Source organism: Camarhynchus parvulus, chromosome 7, assembly GCF_901933205.1.
Source record: "Camarhynchus parvulus chromosome 7, STF_HiC, whole genome shotgun sequence".
NCBI classification, from domain to species: domain Eukaryota; kingdom Metazoa; phylum Chordata; class Aves; order Passeriformes; family Thraupidae; genus Camarhynchus; species Camarhynchus parvulus.
This window is the reverse complement of record NC_044577.1, coordinates 26,818,572-26,832,960: the sequence shown is the minus strand read 5'-3', so window position 1 is coordinate 26,832,960 and position 14,389 is coordinate 26,818,572. Positions and strand designations below refer to the sequence as shown.

General features: G+C 38.4%; 1 protein-coding gene across 1 annotated transcript in view; it reads right to left on the bottom strand.

The window, feature by feature from the left end:
* Positions 1-14,389, bottom strand: part of SLC49A4 (solute carrier family 49 member 4) — a 72,409-nt gene that overhangs the window by 44,755 nt on the left and 13,265 nt on the right. Inside the window, exon 2 of the mRNA XM_030952003.1 lies at positions 7,080-7,173. Within this exon, the coding sequence (XP_030807863.1) occupies positions 7,080-7,173 (94 nt within the window). The remainder of the gene's footprint in view (positions 1-7,079; positions 7,174-14,389) is intronic.

Below are 14,389 nucleotides of genomic sequence, written 5' to 3'. Positions count from 1 at the left end.
AAGAGAATTAGGGAGGTCAAATTCATGCTTTACTGCAATTCACTGCTACATTGTATGGCAAACGCAAATGATGTTTTGTTTATACCCCAGAGAGAACACCAAGGCTCTATGTCTGGAAAAAGACTGGAAAGAAAAATACCTCTGGGTAAAGCAATGAATTCATCTATTAAAAATAACATTCTATAGATGAATTTTATGGAAATACACTTCCTTTCAATATTTTCATTAAATGATATATTTATACTACAAAAGCTTTCTGCCTTCTGGATATTCATGGATTGAGGCCATTAGCATTTTTTAGCTTGTTTTTGATGCATGCGACCATTGAGATGTGGAATAATTTAAAGCTGTTTTTTCCCCCATCAGTAAGAAATATTATTAAAAGCAGAAAGTCTGAGTCATTGTTTGGTACATTATCTCCAGAAATAGAATGAAAAAGAGAAAAACTTAGAAATGCACATTTAGTAATTTTCATCAGGAATTAGGCTCATGTTTTACCCCTGTATGAACCACGGCCTCAGCACAGTCAGACCATCGTGGGAGTGGACTTAAAAGGGACCACAGCATCTCCATCCCAGGCATCCCAGCCTCATGGCTCTTCTCCCACACTTCAAGAAAATAGCAAACACATTTACAATGGTCTAAAAGCTAGTGAGTTTTGGGATTAAATTTAAAAGATTGGAAAATCAGAGTTACTCCAAAACTTATTACTGAGAGCCTGCTGAGAGAGACAACTATTTGCACGGAGAGGAAGCAGCAATCTCAGGCAAAGAGCCTGAGGTGTCCATCAGACATCCTGGCAGAGGAAAGGGATGAGGTGGGCGTACAGTGAGACCCCCTGGCACTGTGGTGACAAATTTCTTTGCATCCTCACACTGTGTTATTGTGCAGCCATCACACCTGTCACACACCTGGGGGGGTGGTTCTTCACTTTATCCAGGTTTGAAAGATAAAGGCACATAAAGTCAAAGCTGAGGGGCTTTTTTATTAAGTTCTGTTTTCTTGGTTTTCTTTTAAAACTAAGCAACTCCACAAACCCATTACAAAAAGAAGAAATATTTAAAGCAACACTAATAGAGGACATGCTCATCAAATACAAACAGACCCAAAGTACACAACACTGTAAACACGAAGTAGGCAATTACATTATAGGCTAATGAGGCAAAACATACTGAAAAAAATTATCAGGGAAGTGCACCAGGACTGGCTGCTATTTGGGCTGCTGTGGGAGAAAGCTGATTAAGATTACTTAGTACAAAAGAGGTCCTAAGTAGGATTTTTTAGTAAAAGAGTAGGAGTGTACAGGAGATGCAGCAAATTAAAGAATGAGATAAACAAGACCTATTTAAATATTCCTGAATAATTTTTCTTAAGCGAGTGAAAGAGCAAGAGGGTGTTCTGATTATAATGCAGCAACTTCAATATAAATTTGATTAATATGAATTCTTTAAGGACAGAAATTAGCCACCATAATATGAGTCACAAACTAAGGCAAAGAACTCAGTATGATTAAAAAATTAAAAGTGTTCTACAGTTAAGGATACCACCTGCCATTATATGAGATGAAGCTAAATATCCCACAGAGAATATAAATCCTCTTCCCTTCCAGAACAGGCTTGCACTAACTGAGGCCTTGTAGAAGTGCTGCCCACTAAATACTGCTGCAATACCAAGCATTTTCTGAGATTATTTTAAAACTCAGAGAATTTACAGAGGGTCTGTAAATTGCTAATTCAGCAGGCACGCTGGTTGCAGGTGGATGACACCCACAGTGCCATGGCCAAAGTCCAGGACAGGAGCACAAGGAAAAGAGCATTTATGACCAGAGCTGTCAAGTCATCTCCTTTTCCACTAGGGCTGATCCAGCTGAAGGAGAAGCCAATTTGGCTGCCCCCCAAGCTGATCAGGAGCTGCTGGTGCATCACAGGACACGTGGCCCAAGCAGTGGCAGGTGGGACCACTGGGCAGCCAGAGGGACACTAAATCACCCCCCACTACCATCAACAAATAAGCAAAGCTGGAAAAAATCATAACCACTTAAGAATACAGGACCTCTAATCTAAAACAAATGCTTTGGAACAGAGGTTAAAAAATAAACTCAGTGTACAGGATGAAGCTGGCAGAAGTAATAAAAACAAGATAAACTGTTACATTACAGAGGCATAAAAATATATTATTTTTTTATAGGAGTAGGTTCCCCCATGTGAACCTCCTCATGAATGACCTGTCTCCTTTTTTCCCCACTTTCCTATTTTTCTCATGCTATGGATTAACCCAGCACTGCAGCACAAATCAGCACCAAAAGCACCAGGCAAGTGCTCAATTTTAATGTTTTCCCCCTCTGCTTGCTGAGCTGCAGCACACAAACAGGTATGTTTACTCATCTTTCTACTTCCAGACCCTCACTTTAGATTAAATCCTTTTTTCATTTCTCTTCCCCACTGAGGTAGGGAGCACAAAACACTCAGCACACTCTGTCTTTATTCCTTACAGGCTGATTTGTCTACCTTCCTCTCCTAACAGGCTCTTCTCATTCCCTAGAATACTTTAATTCCTCTTCTCTACAGATGCTCCAATTTGGATTGTTTGGGGTTTTTTGAGCACAGAAGTGTGTTCAGTATTACCAGAGAATACCGGAATTCTAGTACCTCCTTACTGAAATAACCTACTCCTTTGCATATTTCATGCATAAGAATGGCGGCTTATGGCAGCCTTAGGATCAGAAAAGACAAATAATTAGATTATCTCATTAATTCTTTAGGCTTTAAGCAACAGAAAAGGGGAAAATGTGGAATTATTAAAGGGTAAGTCTAACAAGAGTAAAATTCAAACTAGGTTGCAACAAGCTAATAGAACCAAAATGTACCAAATATGTGCTAAGAGTGAATCCTCAAAGGTCACAACAATATATATATATAAAAGAGAAATATTCAAAATCCTAAGAACTGTTAATATTACCAAAAATACCTATTCACAGGATCCACCAGCTATTGGTGTATCTCCTATAAATGACTGTGTAAACAACCACTCTGTTTCCACTGTAATTCTCTGTGCTTTTTGCTGGATTCCCAACAAACATTTTAATGGTACTTACTGCCAAGGAGCATCCTCTCACTGCCATGATTCAAGGTCCTCCATACCTGCTTCTATGTTGTGAAATCTAATGTGAAGGACAAACATTACCAGCCCACAGCGTAAGAAGTTCTAATAAATTGCTTAATTAATGTGTTCAATACAAATGACAAATTATGTTACATCCTTTACTTCCATGTCTTTAATTATCCTGCTTTTCAAAACATTTTAAGAAGTCTTACATCACACAATCAGTCTTAAAAGCCAAAGTTTTATGGCTGTGGGCTTATTTCTTAATTTTATTTCCTTCTTTTACACATTTCAGCTCATACAGCTTTTTGCCTAGATTTAAGACATAAGATGTATGTAAATCTATTCCTAAACACAGAATACAAGGTAAATATGAAGTGCTATGTGGAGGAGAAAAAACAACTCTGATTTAGTCTACAAAAAATGGCCTCTGAGTAATGTTAATGTTCAGGATAAAATAATTAAATCCTAAAAGAATCCAACGAAAATATTTACTCAGTGACAAGCAAGTGTCAGAAAGGAAAGGACTGGACAAAATGCAGGCAAAAAAGCATTAGTGATGTTCTGGTAACCTCCAGAGAAGGGAAGAAGATTCGGGAAAGTACAATTTGGTAACATCTTTTTTTCCTTTATGTTCTATATAATGTATATTAACTGTGAACTAAATAAACAGGTGTCGCAAATGGGATTTTCATAACATTTAAAAAGGAATAATAAATTTGGGGTCGAATTTACTGTCATATATCTGGCACATCTGACAAACCCAGAAGCACATGGTACATAAGAAAAATTCTTTTTAACATCCTTGTATGATAGACTCATTAACCTCTTAGATTACTGAGCTGGGGAGGGAAACAGGTAAAAGGATATGTGTACATGAGAGGGACTTTATTAGTCCATGTAAAGGATGGATCTTCCACCTGACAGGCAAGTTCACACTTTAACATTTTCACCATGTACTCCCACCTCACCTGCACTGAATTTAGGCAGTTCTGGCATGGATTTCCAGTGCAATTTTAGGTCACACACTGGCAGAGAACAAAAATTCACCATAGAAAATTCACAGCTGCTTCAAGAGACACAATGAAATGTGCAACTTGAATTTTCCCTCATCCACATAGGCATCAAATGTACTGAAAAGAGAGGTTAAGGTCCCTGTTTAAAACACAACTTGGAGGACTGGGCATGGTCTTAGTCTGATATTACATACTGCAACCAAAAGAATAATTATGGACTAGAAAGGGGATTAAGAATACACTTGGATACTACAGGTCTGTTAGAGATAAGGAGCATAAAGCAGCCAGGATTAATGCCAGTCTTAACAGTGATTTCCTTATGTCTATGACTGCTCTGATAGGTGGTGGGCTTTAGTAGCTCTCCTTAAAGTTAATCACAAGAGCTTAGGGAGCAGAGACTGCTACAAAGTACAAAACCCCCAATCTAAGCCCTACAAACCCTCATGAACATTCTTATAATTTTATGTATATTAACTCAGACAGAATTATCCCATGGAAATCTTCAGCATATTCCCACAGATTACTCTCAGGCTGAAGGAACACACTACAAAACGCACAAAAGCATTTAAAGAAATTCCAGTTACACTGGCTTCTGAAATGCTTCCAATTAGTTTGCAAGCGATCTTGTCTCTCTGACAGGCTCTGTAACATTCAAATTGTTGTATTAACACACAGACACATTCAGAATAAGTGTATAATTTGGTGCTCAGCCAGTTGTGGCTAATGCATCAAGCAATAATGCTCATCTCAAAAAAATAATTATTTTATTTGGTATCACTTCAAAGAATGGATGAAAACTGGCCTTAAGCCTTAACCCACAAAACAATGGAAGTTACACAGTATAGCATCACAGGGTCTGTACAATTATTTACACAATCTCAAGAAACTTCACTGAAAACCATTCTTTTGCTTCCCACAGTTGGCCATAATTCTTGGTAGATTTTTTTAATCAAACTGTGTAAAAGATCAAGCTACTTCCTCATGTAGATCTACAATTCTGGCAAATTTCTTTTTTGGGAGTAGGATAAGTAGGCAAATTTATCAGTTTCAGCTGGAGGAGATGATACATATTTTCACAGCATGAATATATGAAATTATTAACCTTTTCCATCCATATTCTGCTCACACTCTTTTTTCCCCTATATAGTTTTCAATAAATTTTAACATCACATTTTATACATCTCACTCATCAGACTCTATAGAGTCCAAAGCCTTTCTTTGTTCCTTGAATGTTTCTCCTTAGTTTTGTATTTCATTGCTTTCCTAGGCCTGCTTTCTGCAGCTACACTGGAAAACCTTAAAGGTGGAAACTCTTCTTTCCACTCCCCAAATGATACCTCACTTCCAAATCTCACCTGGGAATGTTCATCTTCTCAGGTATTTATAGTCTTCATCCTTGTTTTGGTAAAGCCTAGGGCAGCACATGTCTTCTGGCATATATCATAAATGAAAAGCTACATAAAACACCACATTTCATTGCATTTAAGCCACGTGTCCTATTTAAAAGCTATTGAAATTTAACCCAAGACTGATGAGAATGAACAAACGGAATGTCGAGCACCCCTTGACATTTTAAGAAAATTTAAACCAAGGGTAAAATAAGGACAGCTCTTCCTGGCCATCCAAACAGTACATTTTCCTCAAAAGGGTCACTGTGAAGGGTAGCACAGTATGGTTAGTGCAGCCTGCCCTACTCACAGAGTCCTTGAAGACCCTGTCAAAATGGGCAACACTAGGCAACCAACATCAAGAGCACCTTGAGTGCTTCCTCATATGCTCACTAAGCACCTAAGAACTGAAAGTGCATGATTTCATACCTGACACTCTGCTCTTAGTTTACTTATCAGGGCTAGTTTTACAATTCATGTGGTTTTTAAATCCTCAGTTCTCTCTCTGAACCTCTTTCTTTGTTTTATCCATGGTACCCAGTCATCAGCTTTCAACTTCACACCGAACATTTTCTTTCACAGCTTAAAAGGTGCCCAAGATGATTTTCAGGTTAAACAGTACTAAGGGAAAAAAAAAAACAAAACCCCCCAAGCCCAAATAACTTCCTGAAGTAATACCAAGACTGCATGGCAGAATTCAAGCTGACTAGAATTCAATGGGAAAAAAACCCAACCCACACAAAACATTTTATTTGTAAGATCTTTCCTTAGTGTTTACATATTATGCAAGCATAACTAGCAAAGAACCAGTGCTGCTTCTTTTTCAAAGTAGCAGGAAAGAGTGCCTGCATATTCCCACCTCCTTCACATTAAGAGGCAAAAGAAAGTTAAGTGAAGAAGTGATCCACGTTCCCTGGCTGTACAAAACGAGCAGTGCTGCTGAACTTACTGGTGATTCCTAGATTCAGGATATGTTGATGGAATAATTAAATGGTTTGGTTTGTGGGATTTTTAGGAAGGAATCTGTTTCTATCACAAATTTGTAAAGCAGAAAATCACTTCACTGCAGAAAAAGTACAAGGCTACTTTGAAACATGGACTGGAAGAGACTACATGAAAAAAGCCATTTTGCACAAATTCATCTGTCTCACGGCATGATCCCATACATTCACTATGAGAAAATGAACTAATTATTTAACATTTGCATACAAATTACTTATTTTTGGGAGTTGAGGCATGGCTCCCTGTGTGATCTTGGGCCAGTTTCTGAACCTCACTAAATCTCTAGTTCCTCATTTGCAAAGCAGATTAATATTAGTTGTGCAGGATGGGGTGAGATTAAATTAACTCAAGCTTGTAAAGGGTTTTCTGATCTTCAGATACTATGGAGAAGAAGGACTAGAAAAATCCATTTAAGAAGCAAAGAAGCACGTAAACCCATGGCCACACAACAAACATTTGGTATATCAACTGCATACAAAAAATTGGTACTAACATTTCTTTGTAGTAGCAGCAAAAATTATATTAGCAGAAAAAATAAAATACGTGTATTAAAAATAATTAAGTCACTTACTTTTTCCTAATTTCTAGGTCTGAAACTGGAACACATCTCAGGCCAGCTCCCAATACCATGAGGGATGATGTTAGTAACACTGTTACCCTCAGACCTAAGATGAAAAAATAAAAGTATTTTACAAATTAAATCAGTAATGTTGCAAAAGAAACACTGCTTTTAAAGATCTATATTTACATGCAGCTTCACAGAAATGACACGTTTCTTTCAAATCATAAGCACTTTGGTGTTGATATAAATTCCAGACACATTCTGAAATCCTGAGTTATTTTCTACACTTGCACTCCAGAATTACAAAAGCTTACTCTTGGCATGACAACACACAGGAGTGTATCCAAAATCTACACAGACATTCTTGAAAGTGAAAAGTAATAATAAAAGTATCATCAAAATGTACAATATTCCCTTTGGAATTAGAGGCATTGGGGAACATGCTCTACTGTGTTATCTGAAATCTAGGCCGACACAAAGAAAAATCTGGACTTGTTCATTCTTCTCCAACCACTTAACGAGCACAGACACAGCACTGTTATTGTTTTCTTTCATAATGCAGATATGCATTTCATCCCAAAGAAACAACCATTTATTCAGGGGGAAAAAAAGTGCATATTTTTGCAGTCCTTGCAATTAGGGCAGATTTTTGCTGCTCTCAGCTCCAATTGTCAGAGGTTGTAAACATCATACATTAGAAAAAAGCCACAATTGACTGATTCCTTGAATATGTTTTTCCCTCGTGCAATTTTCAACGGAGAAGCTCTTAGATTAGAAACAACCATATCTTCATGCTGCAATTCCTTTTGCCAGCAGTTTGTTTGCTGCTATTAAGGTGTTTCCATCAGCAGCAGAGAACAGTGACAGCTGAGGGGCTTAAGCTCCAGAATCTTGCAAAACACCAAAATCATAAATACTCACAATTAAAAACCACACAGAGAGTCTGCATCTGTGAAGTTGTAAATTTCGAAACAATTTCACAGCAACAAATAGAAAATAAAGGGCTTCCATGTTCTTAGTAGAATATAATAAAAATTATTAATGATGACAAACATGCAATACCTCTAACATTTAGGTAAAATTAGTAATTACCCAAAATACAGATGGTAAAAGAACCTGTCCTATGGTAAGTCACCTATCAAACAAACTACTTTCATTCTTTCTAAAGCTGCCTATCTTCAGAGGAATGTTCCCTCTGTTAGTGACTCCTGTAATCAGTACAATTCAAGCAAATAGTTGCATTAAATATTTTGTCTCCATGTATTTTACTGAAATGTGGTTTTATTGGGTGAGACATAATTTTGCTCATATTGTGACAGTTCTTAATGAACCTCACTCATGGGTATGCAGCTCCTGGTGCTGGACACTGCACAAACCAAACCTAAGGTAAGTTTCTCTATCAACCAGCATAGCCCAAGACAACCCAAAAAAAAACCAAGTCAATAAGTTAAGTTGCAGGTTTTCTGAAATGGAAGTGAGACTTCCTTTGGTAAGGCCCAGTCATTAACACAAGGAATGCCAGCTGCAGTGATGTGACTCCAAAGGACACTTCACATCCCTGATGCCCTGAAGAAGTATCATCAACCAAAAGTATTTCTTTCCTGGTAGGATTTCCCAATGCCTCCTCCAACTTAGTTGCTTGACTGTGCTCAACCAGCAAATGCTGCTGTTAAACTGGTTTTTCTAGTGTGTTCAGAGAGCCCTAAATAAATTCCCATTTAATATGGCTGCTCAAAACCTTCATGTTCCTGTGTTTGCTAGGCCACCACGAGTCTTCATGTGACATTAATTCCACATTGCCATACTGCCTGTGCTGTGCTGGGGCAATTATGCGTATCTGCATTGCATACATGCTGCTTCTGCCTTTTCTTCTTGAAAATTAATCTTTGTTAACACTGCTTTTGTGGATAATGAAAATTTGTATGCAGCAAGGATTGGAATTTTATTGATGGAAAATTGAAATACCAATCTTTTGTCTGAAAAACCTAAAGTGTTCCACTAGGAAACGCTATCAAAATTTTTCAGGGAAGCTCTAGTAATGTACACACCACCTTATTTTCCATGTAAACTAGGCTCTTCTTGAACTACATTTCACAAAACACAGTGCATTCTGCCTTTCAAGAGACACAAGGACAGCATGGAGGGTGCTGCTCATGGGGCCCTGCTTGAAGTGCAAGCTGGGGCAAGCCCGGGACACAGCTGTAAATGAGAAACAGAAATTTAAATTTAAATCACCAGAAGACTTAAAATGAGTGTTTCCATATTAAAAACTCCTACTTGATTCCTAATTTTTATGAAAATCCCTAAACCAAAATATATACAAACCAAGAAAGTTTTAGATTAAATCTGCACAAAAATTTCCTTAAAAAAAACCCCAACATGCAATTTGGTAAAAAAATTAATTAGATGCTGAAGTTTGCCTCCAGCTTTAAATTCAGGCCTATCTTTAATGTCAACCTCATATGTCAGATAATTTTAAAGTAAAATTATCTGTTAAAGCTTCACAATCATGTATGCCTGATCTCTTCATCCTCTGAAGTCCTAATCTTGAATACTATTTACTGTAAGGTATCCCTTTAAAATGTTTTGGTTGCCCAGCTTATTCTTTGTCCTTTTTTTCTGTTTCCACCTTAACATGTAAAGAGACCCCTGAAAACTCCTTCAGTTAATGCTGCATGTTGAAAATGATGACACCAAAGTGAACAAAAGACTGTCAGACAAGCAGCATATTAGACATTTGCTTTGCTAATTACACAATATAGTTTTACCCTCTAAGCAACTCACCCTCTTATTTTGCTTTACATTTTAACTCTTTTTCATCTTTGTCAGAAACCAGTCTTTTTATTTATTTCAGTATTTTTGTTTTGAATGCTGCAGTTGTTGCTACATTGAATTTGACATCTTGTATTACTCTAAAAGGTGCACCCTAGAGTGCTTAAAGATAGCAACTATGCATCATGGGGACTATAAACCAAAGCAACCAACCAAGCTTGAAAAACAGGCTGTGAACCTTGCAGAAAATTATGTCTCTACTTTAAAAGATCTAAGTAATTCACTCAACCAGGAGATTTTGTGTAGATGTAATTAACTTCATTAATTCTACCCTGTAAATGCAAGCAGAAATTGGAGGGAGGGAGGAGGGAACAGCTTCTTAAAATCCATCGTTCAATTTCTATCCCTTTCTGTCAGAGGTTTCTGACACATGCTGGAAGGGGAAGAAATTCCTTTAAACAAGATTTTCTGCCAATGGGTGAAGTTTTGTGTTCTATACAACTTGTCTCCTTAGCTGCTCCTTCCCATCCTCTTCTTGCAGGAGGTTTCTGGGCCCCACAGGTGGCAGTGGCTCTTAAGCAAACTATGGCCTTGTTCAGAACAGCCAAACTTCACTGACAGCAACAGAAAAGTCCAAGCTAGTGGCAGAAATTGAGTCAGTAATAAAAAGGATGTTTTAATTATCATTTATGAGTGTAACAGTCGATATTGTTCAACTGTTTAACCCTCCTGCGGCTCGTAACACCATCTGCTTTATGACTTCAGCAGTCAATGCTGCATTTGCTGTTTCACATTTCTTTTTAAAACAACTGTCTCCAAACTCTGGCCACTATTACAGACTTAACAAGCTCTCAAGCCACAATCCCCCACCACCCACAGCCCAACAGAGAGCAGAAGCAGAGCCCCACCATGCTGCAATGTGGGGGCAGCAGCTGCCAGTGGCACCCAGCTGCTCTTCAGCTCCCTCACAGCAACATCAAGCAAGAGCATTCAGGACGTGGGTGCTCATCCCCCACAACTCCTCCAGCATGCCTTACTTTCAAGATGCTTTTCAAAGTATATGAAAAGAAAATGCATTCCCCCATGCCCCACATTACTGACCTGTAACCCAGTGAGTGAATTTTTATGCCCAGTTTAATAAGAAACTTAACAAACAATGCTGCTGTCCTAATTCCAACAATTTATGCATTAGTTTGTGATTCACAAGAGAATGTGATTAACTTGTTCCTCAGCATCCCCCACCTGAGCCCAGCACAGAGCTCCCTCAGTTCCCCACTACTGCTGCAGAGCACTGCAAGCAGCCTCTTCTATCTCAGAGCATCATACATGGCACACACATTTTGAGTTTGGTTTCCTCCCTAAAATGAAGCATTCATCCCAGGGGAAATCCCAATTGGATGGGCAGAACAGACAAGTTTTACACCTTTCTCCTTTTTTTTTAGTAGAAGTTTGGCCAGAGGAAAGGCTGCTGGATTCAGCCCTTCCCATGGCATGGCAGCAGTGATTTCCCTCATACAGCTCACACACCCTGCTCTTAGGTGCAATAACATTTGAGGGGTTTCCTAACTTCCCCTGCAGATACTAAAATCAGTTTTCACAAATACCAAGTACAGCAAGGCTTTGAGTAGAAACATGTGACATCAGCCTCCCGCACTTTTTCAGTTTTTAAAGACCAGGCTGAAAGCGCAAATTGTTCCTTCTGACACTGAACTGAGAGCATTTGCTTGACTTCCCCATCATTTTGCCTAAAACATACCTAGATAAGAGAAAATAGAATGTATAAGTCTGTCTTGGTCATCACACACCAGGAAATTTAAAACTCACCAATTGCATTAGCTGTTTCAACAATTCACTGTTAAATTGTGCTATTCCTCCCAATTTAAAGCAAATTCCAAGTTCTTGTTTTGCCCTTCTTTACAAAACAAACCACAGTTCCTGGATGTTTCCTTCTATGAAATTAATCTGTAAAAACCAACTTTTACATTTAGGTTCAGTAAGTAAAGTATTGAGCTCCGAGCCTTCCACAATTTTTCTCTGGACTTGGAATTGTTTTTATGTCTTGTTTAAATGCCCTCCTTATTGCTCAAGCATTGTTTTTAAATGGGTTTCTTTTGCTGGATAACAATTCTCTGTTTCATATGATGGGTCTGCTTTTCTCCTTTTTTAATATAGCCCTATACATTTAGCTATAATTTTGAAAAGGCTTAATTAAACAACTTGCTTTATCAGGGAATCCTGAAAGCACTGCACACACACGCCATCCTCCAGAAATCTTTGGTTTTTTAATGTAATTCTAGCAAAATTATACTAATAGCTGCAACATTTACTCTCATAACATCAATTATCTTTGCCATGATTAAAATACCAAAAAAATTTGCTTTCTCCTAAACACAGTGAATAAAACTTGCGTTGTGCCTGCTCTTTGCCAAATTGACTACAGCCATTAAGGAGGAGAAGTGGCAATCCTCTTTCAGAAGAGGCATCCCCGCATCAAGCAATACAATTTCCAAAAGAAAATAATCTTTTCATTGATGTAAAAATACTTCATAGCTGAGATGTGGTCCCAGTCTTTCTGCTAAGACATAGAATAAAACTGAAAAGTCAGTATATTGGGCCTGCCTCGGATTCCACAAAGGCACTTGATTGCAGAGTGGCATAAATTGTGTTTGGAAACTCAATGGAAAATAAATACATTCTCAAGAATAGCATCAATAAAAACTGGGAACCAAATACAAACACTGCATGCAAGAGAGAACAACTAGCAGGTCATATGTAGCTAATCCAAAATTACAGACTCACAGATAATTCTGAGGTGGAAGGGACCCACAGGGATTGAGTCCAACTCTTAGGTGAATGGCCCCCACAGTGATGGAGCCCACCAGCATGGTGCTATCAGCACCATTTACAGCATGCTCTAATCATAGTTTGAAGGCCAAGATATCATTGGTGCTATTAATTGCTGCTTCTATCATTGGGAGCTATTAATCACAACCTGGACCTCCCTTTCTCCCCAAGTACTTGATGCTGATGCTTCTGTTATTGCCCCATTTCAAATCTCTGCTTTTAAAATAAGCTGAAGCCAAGTGCTTCCATTCATTTCTCTGGCTTTATGTGGCACTGCCAAGACAGCATCCCAATCTCAACTGGAAAGATTTAGGACCTCAGTACTTTTTTTTTTTCTGATTGAAAATGAAGCTAACTCAATTTAAACATTCTGCAAGACAGGTGACAGCATCCTTCTGGCATCAAAATGTAAGAACCAAGCTCTATCATACAGAACCTGTCTGAAATAAATTAAACCCAGAGTTACACTTCAACCCTCAGTCTTGTCTAGGGCACAAGAAGATCTTTTTCTGTACTAATCCACAACACAGTCCAGTTCCACCTTTCAGTGAAGGATTGGAGGGCAGATTCCACCTGACACTGCTCCAATTTCTGTCTGACATAAACAGTTGGCAGACTGGGATACTCATGAAATATGTACTAGAAATTTCTTGAAATGCAGACATAGGAGGTAATGATCTTCAGAGGGGCAATTTCTCTTTATAGTATCTTACAGCTGTTGCAACAGAATCTCTCAGCAATTGCTGCCCAGTTAACAGCAAGGCTATCAGCAGGAGTTTGACATTTCTATATAAATTGATTTACTCGCAAAATTTAAATGTGGGAAAGCAAACTCTGTACACGAACACAAGAAGTTGAAGTAAAATAGTTCCTGTGATTTGGACAAACTTTCTCATTGGGGTCAGAATTTCAGTAGAGCCAACATCCCAGAAGTGTCCTCACCACTGAGGGGGGAACCCACAGGGAAGTCCCTGCCAAATCAGGAAGACAGAGGGGTGCCACCAACCAGCTCTGACACAAAGACAAAGTAATCTCTGCAGCTTGTCGGGCAGACATAGCAAGGTTGTGTGCAAACTGAAAGCATGAGGGCCAATACACATGCTTTCGTTTTTCCAGTGTACCTCTCAGATGAGGAACATGCACTCTGCATAAACATCATCATGTGCATCCTTGTAAGGAGGGTATCCCTCCCAAATTCTGAGGTTAGTTAAGAATTTTGTACAAAAAACACAATATAGCTCACAGATTTAGTCTGTCAAGTGTTTCACAGAGAAGACACTCATCATGAGGGAGATAACTGAACACATAACCACTAAAACAGATATGGAAGCTGACAGAACATAATTGTGAGAAACAAAACTAAACAGAATGCAATTGAGAGCTATTACAACAATGACACAACCACTCTGCAATTCCTGAGCTGCTGCATCTTTATGTGCACCCCAACTGCAAGGAAACCAAGACACTTAAGTACACACTCTAAATGCACAGCTCACTTCTGGTTTGTATTGTAAATACTGTTCCTGTTTCTAAGTTATTTTTATTCTTCTCCACACACACCTCTCCCCAACATTCATTAAAGCATGTTTAAATCCTTATATTTCTGTTTACTCTAGCTACAAGAACTTGTTAGAAAGAACACCTGTTAGAAAGAACAAGCTAAAAAAACCACATCAAGAGGCTGCAGGGTGCCTTTATCTCAT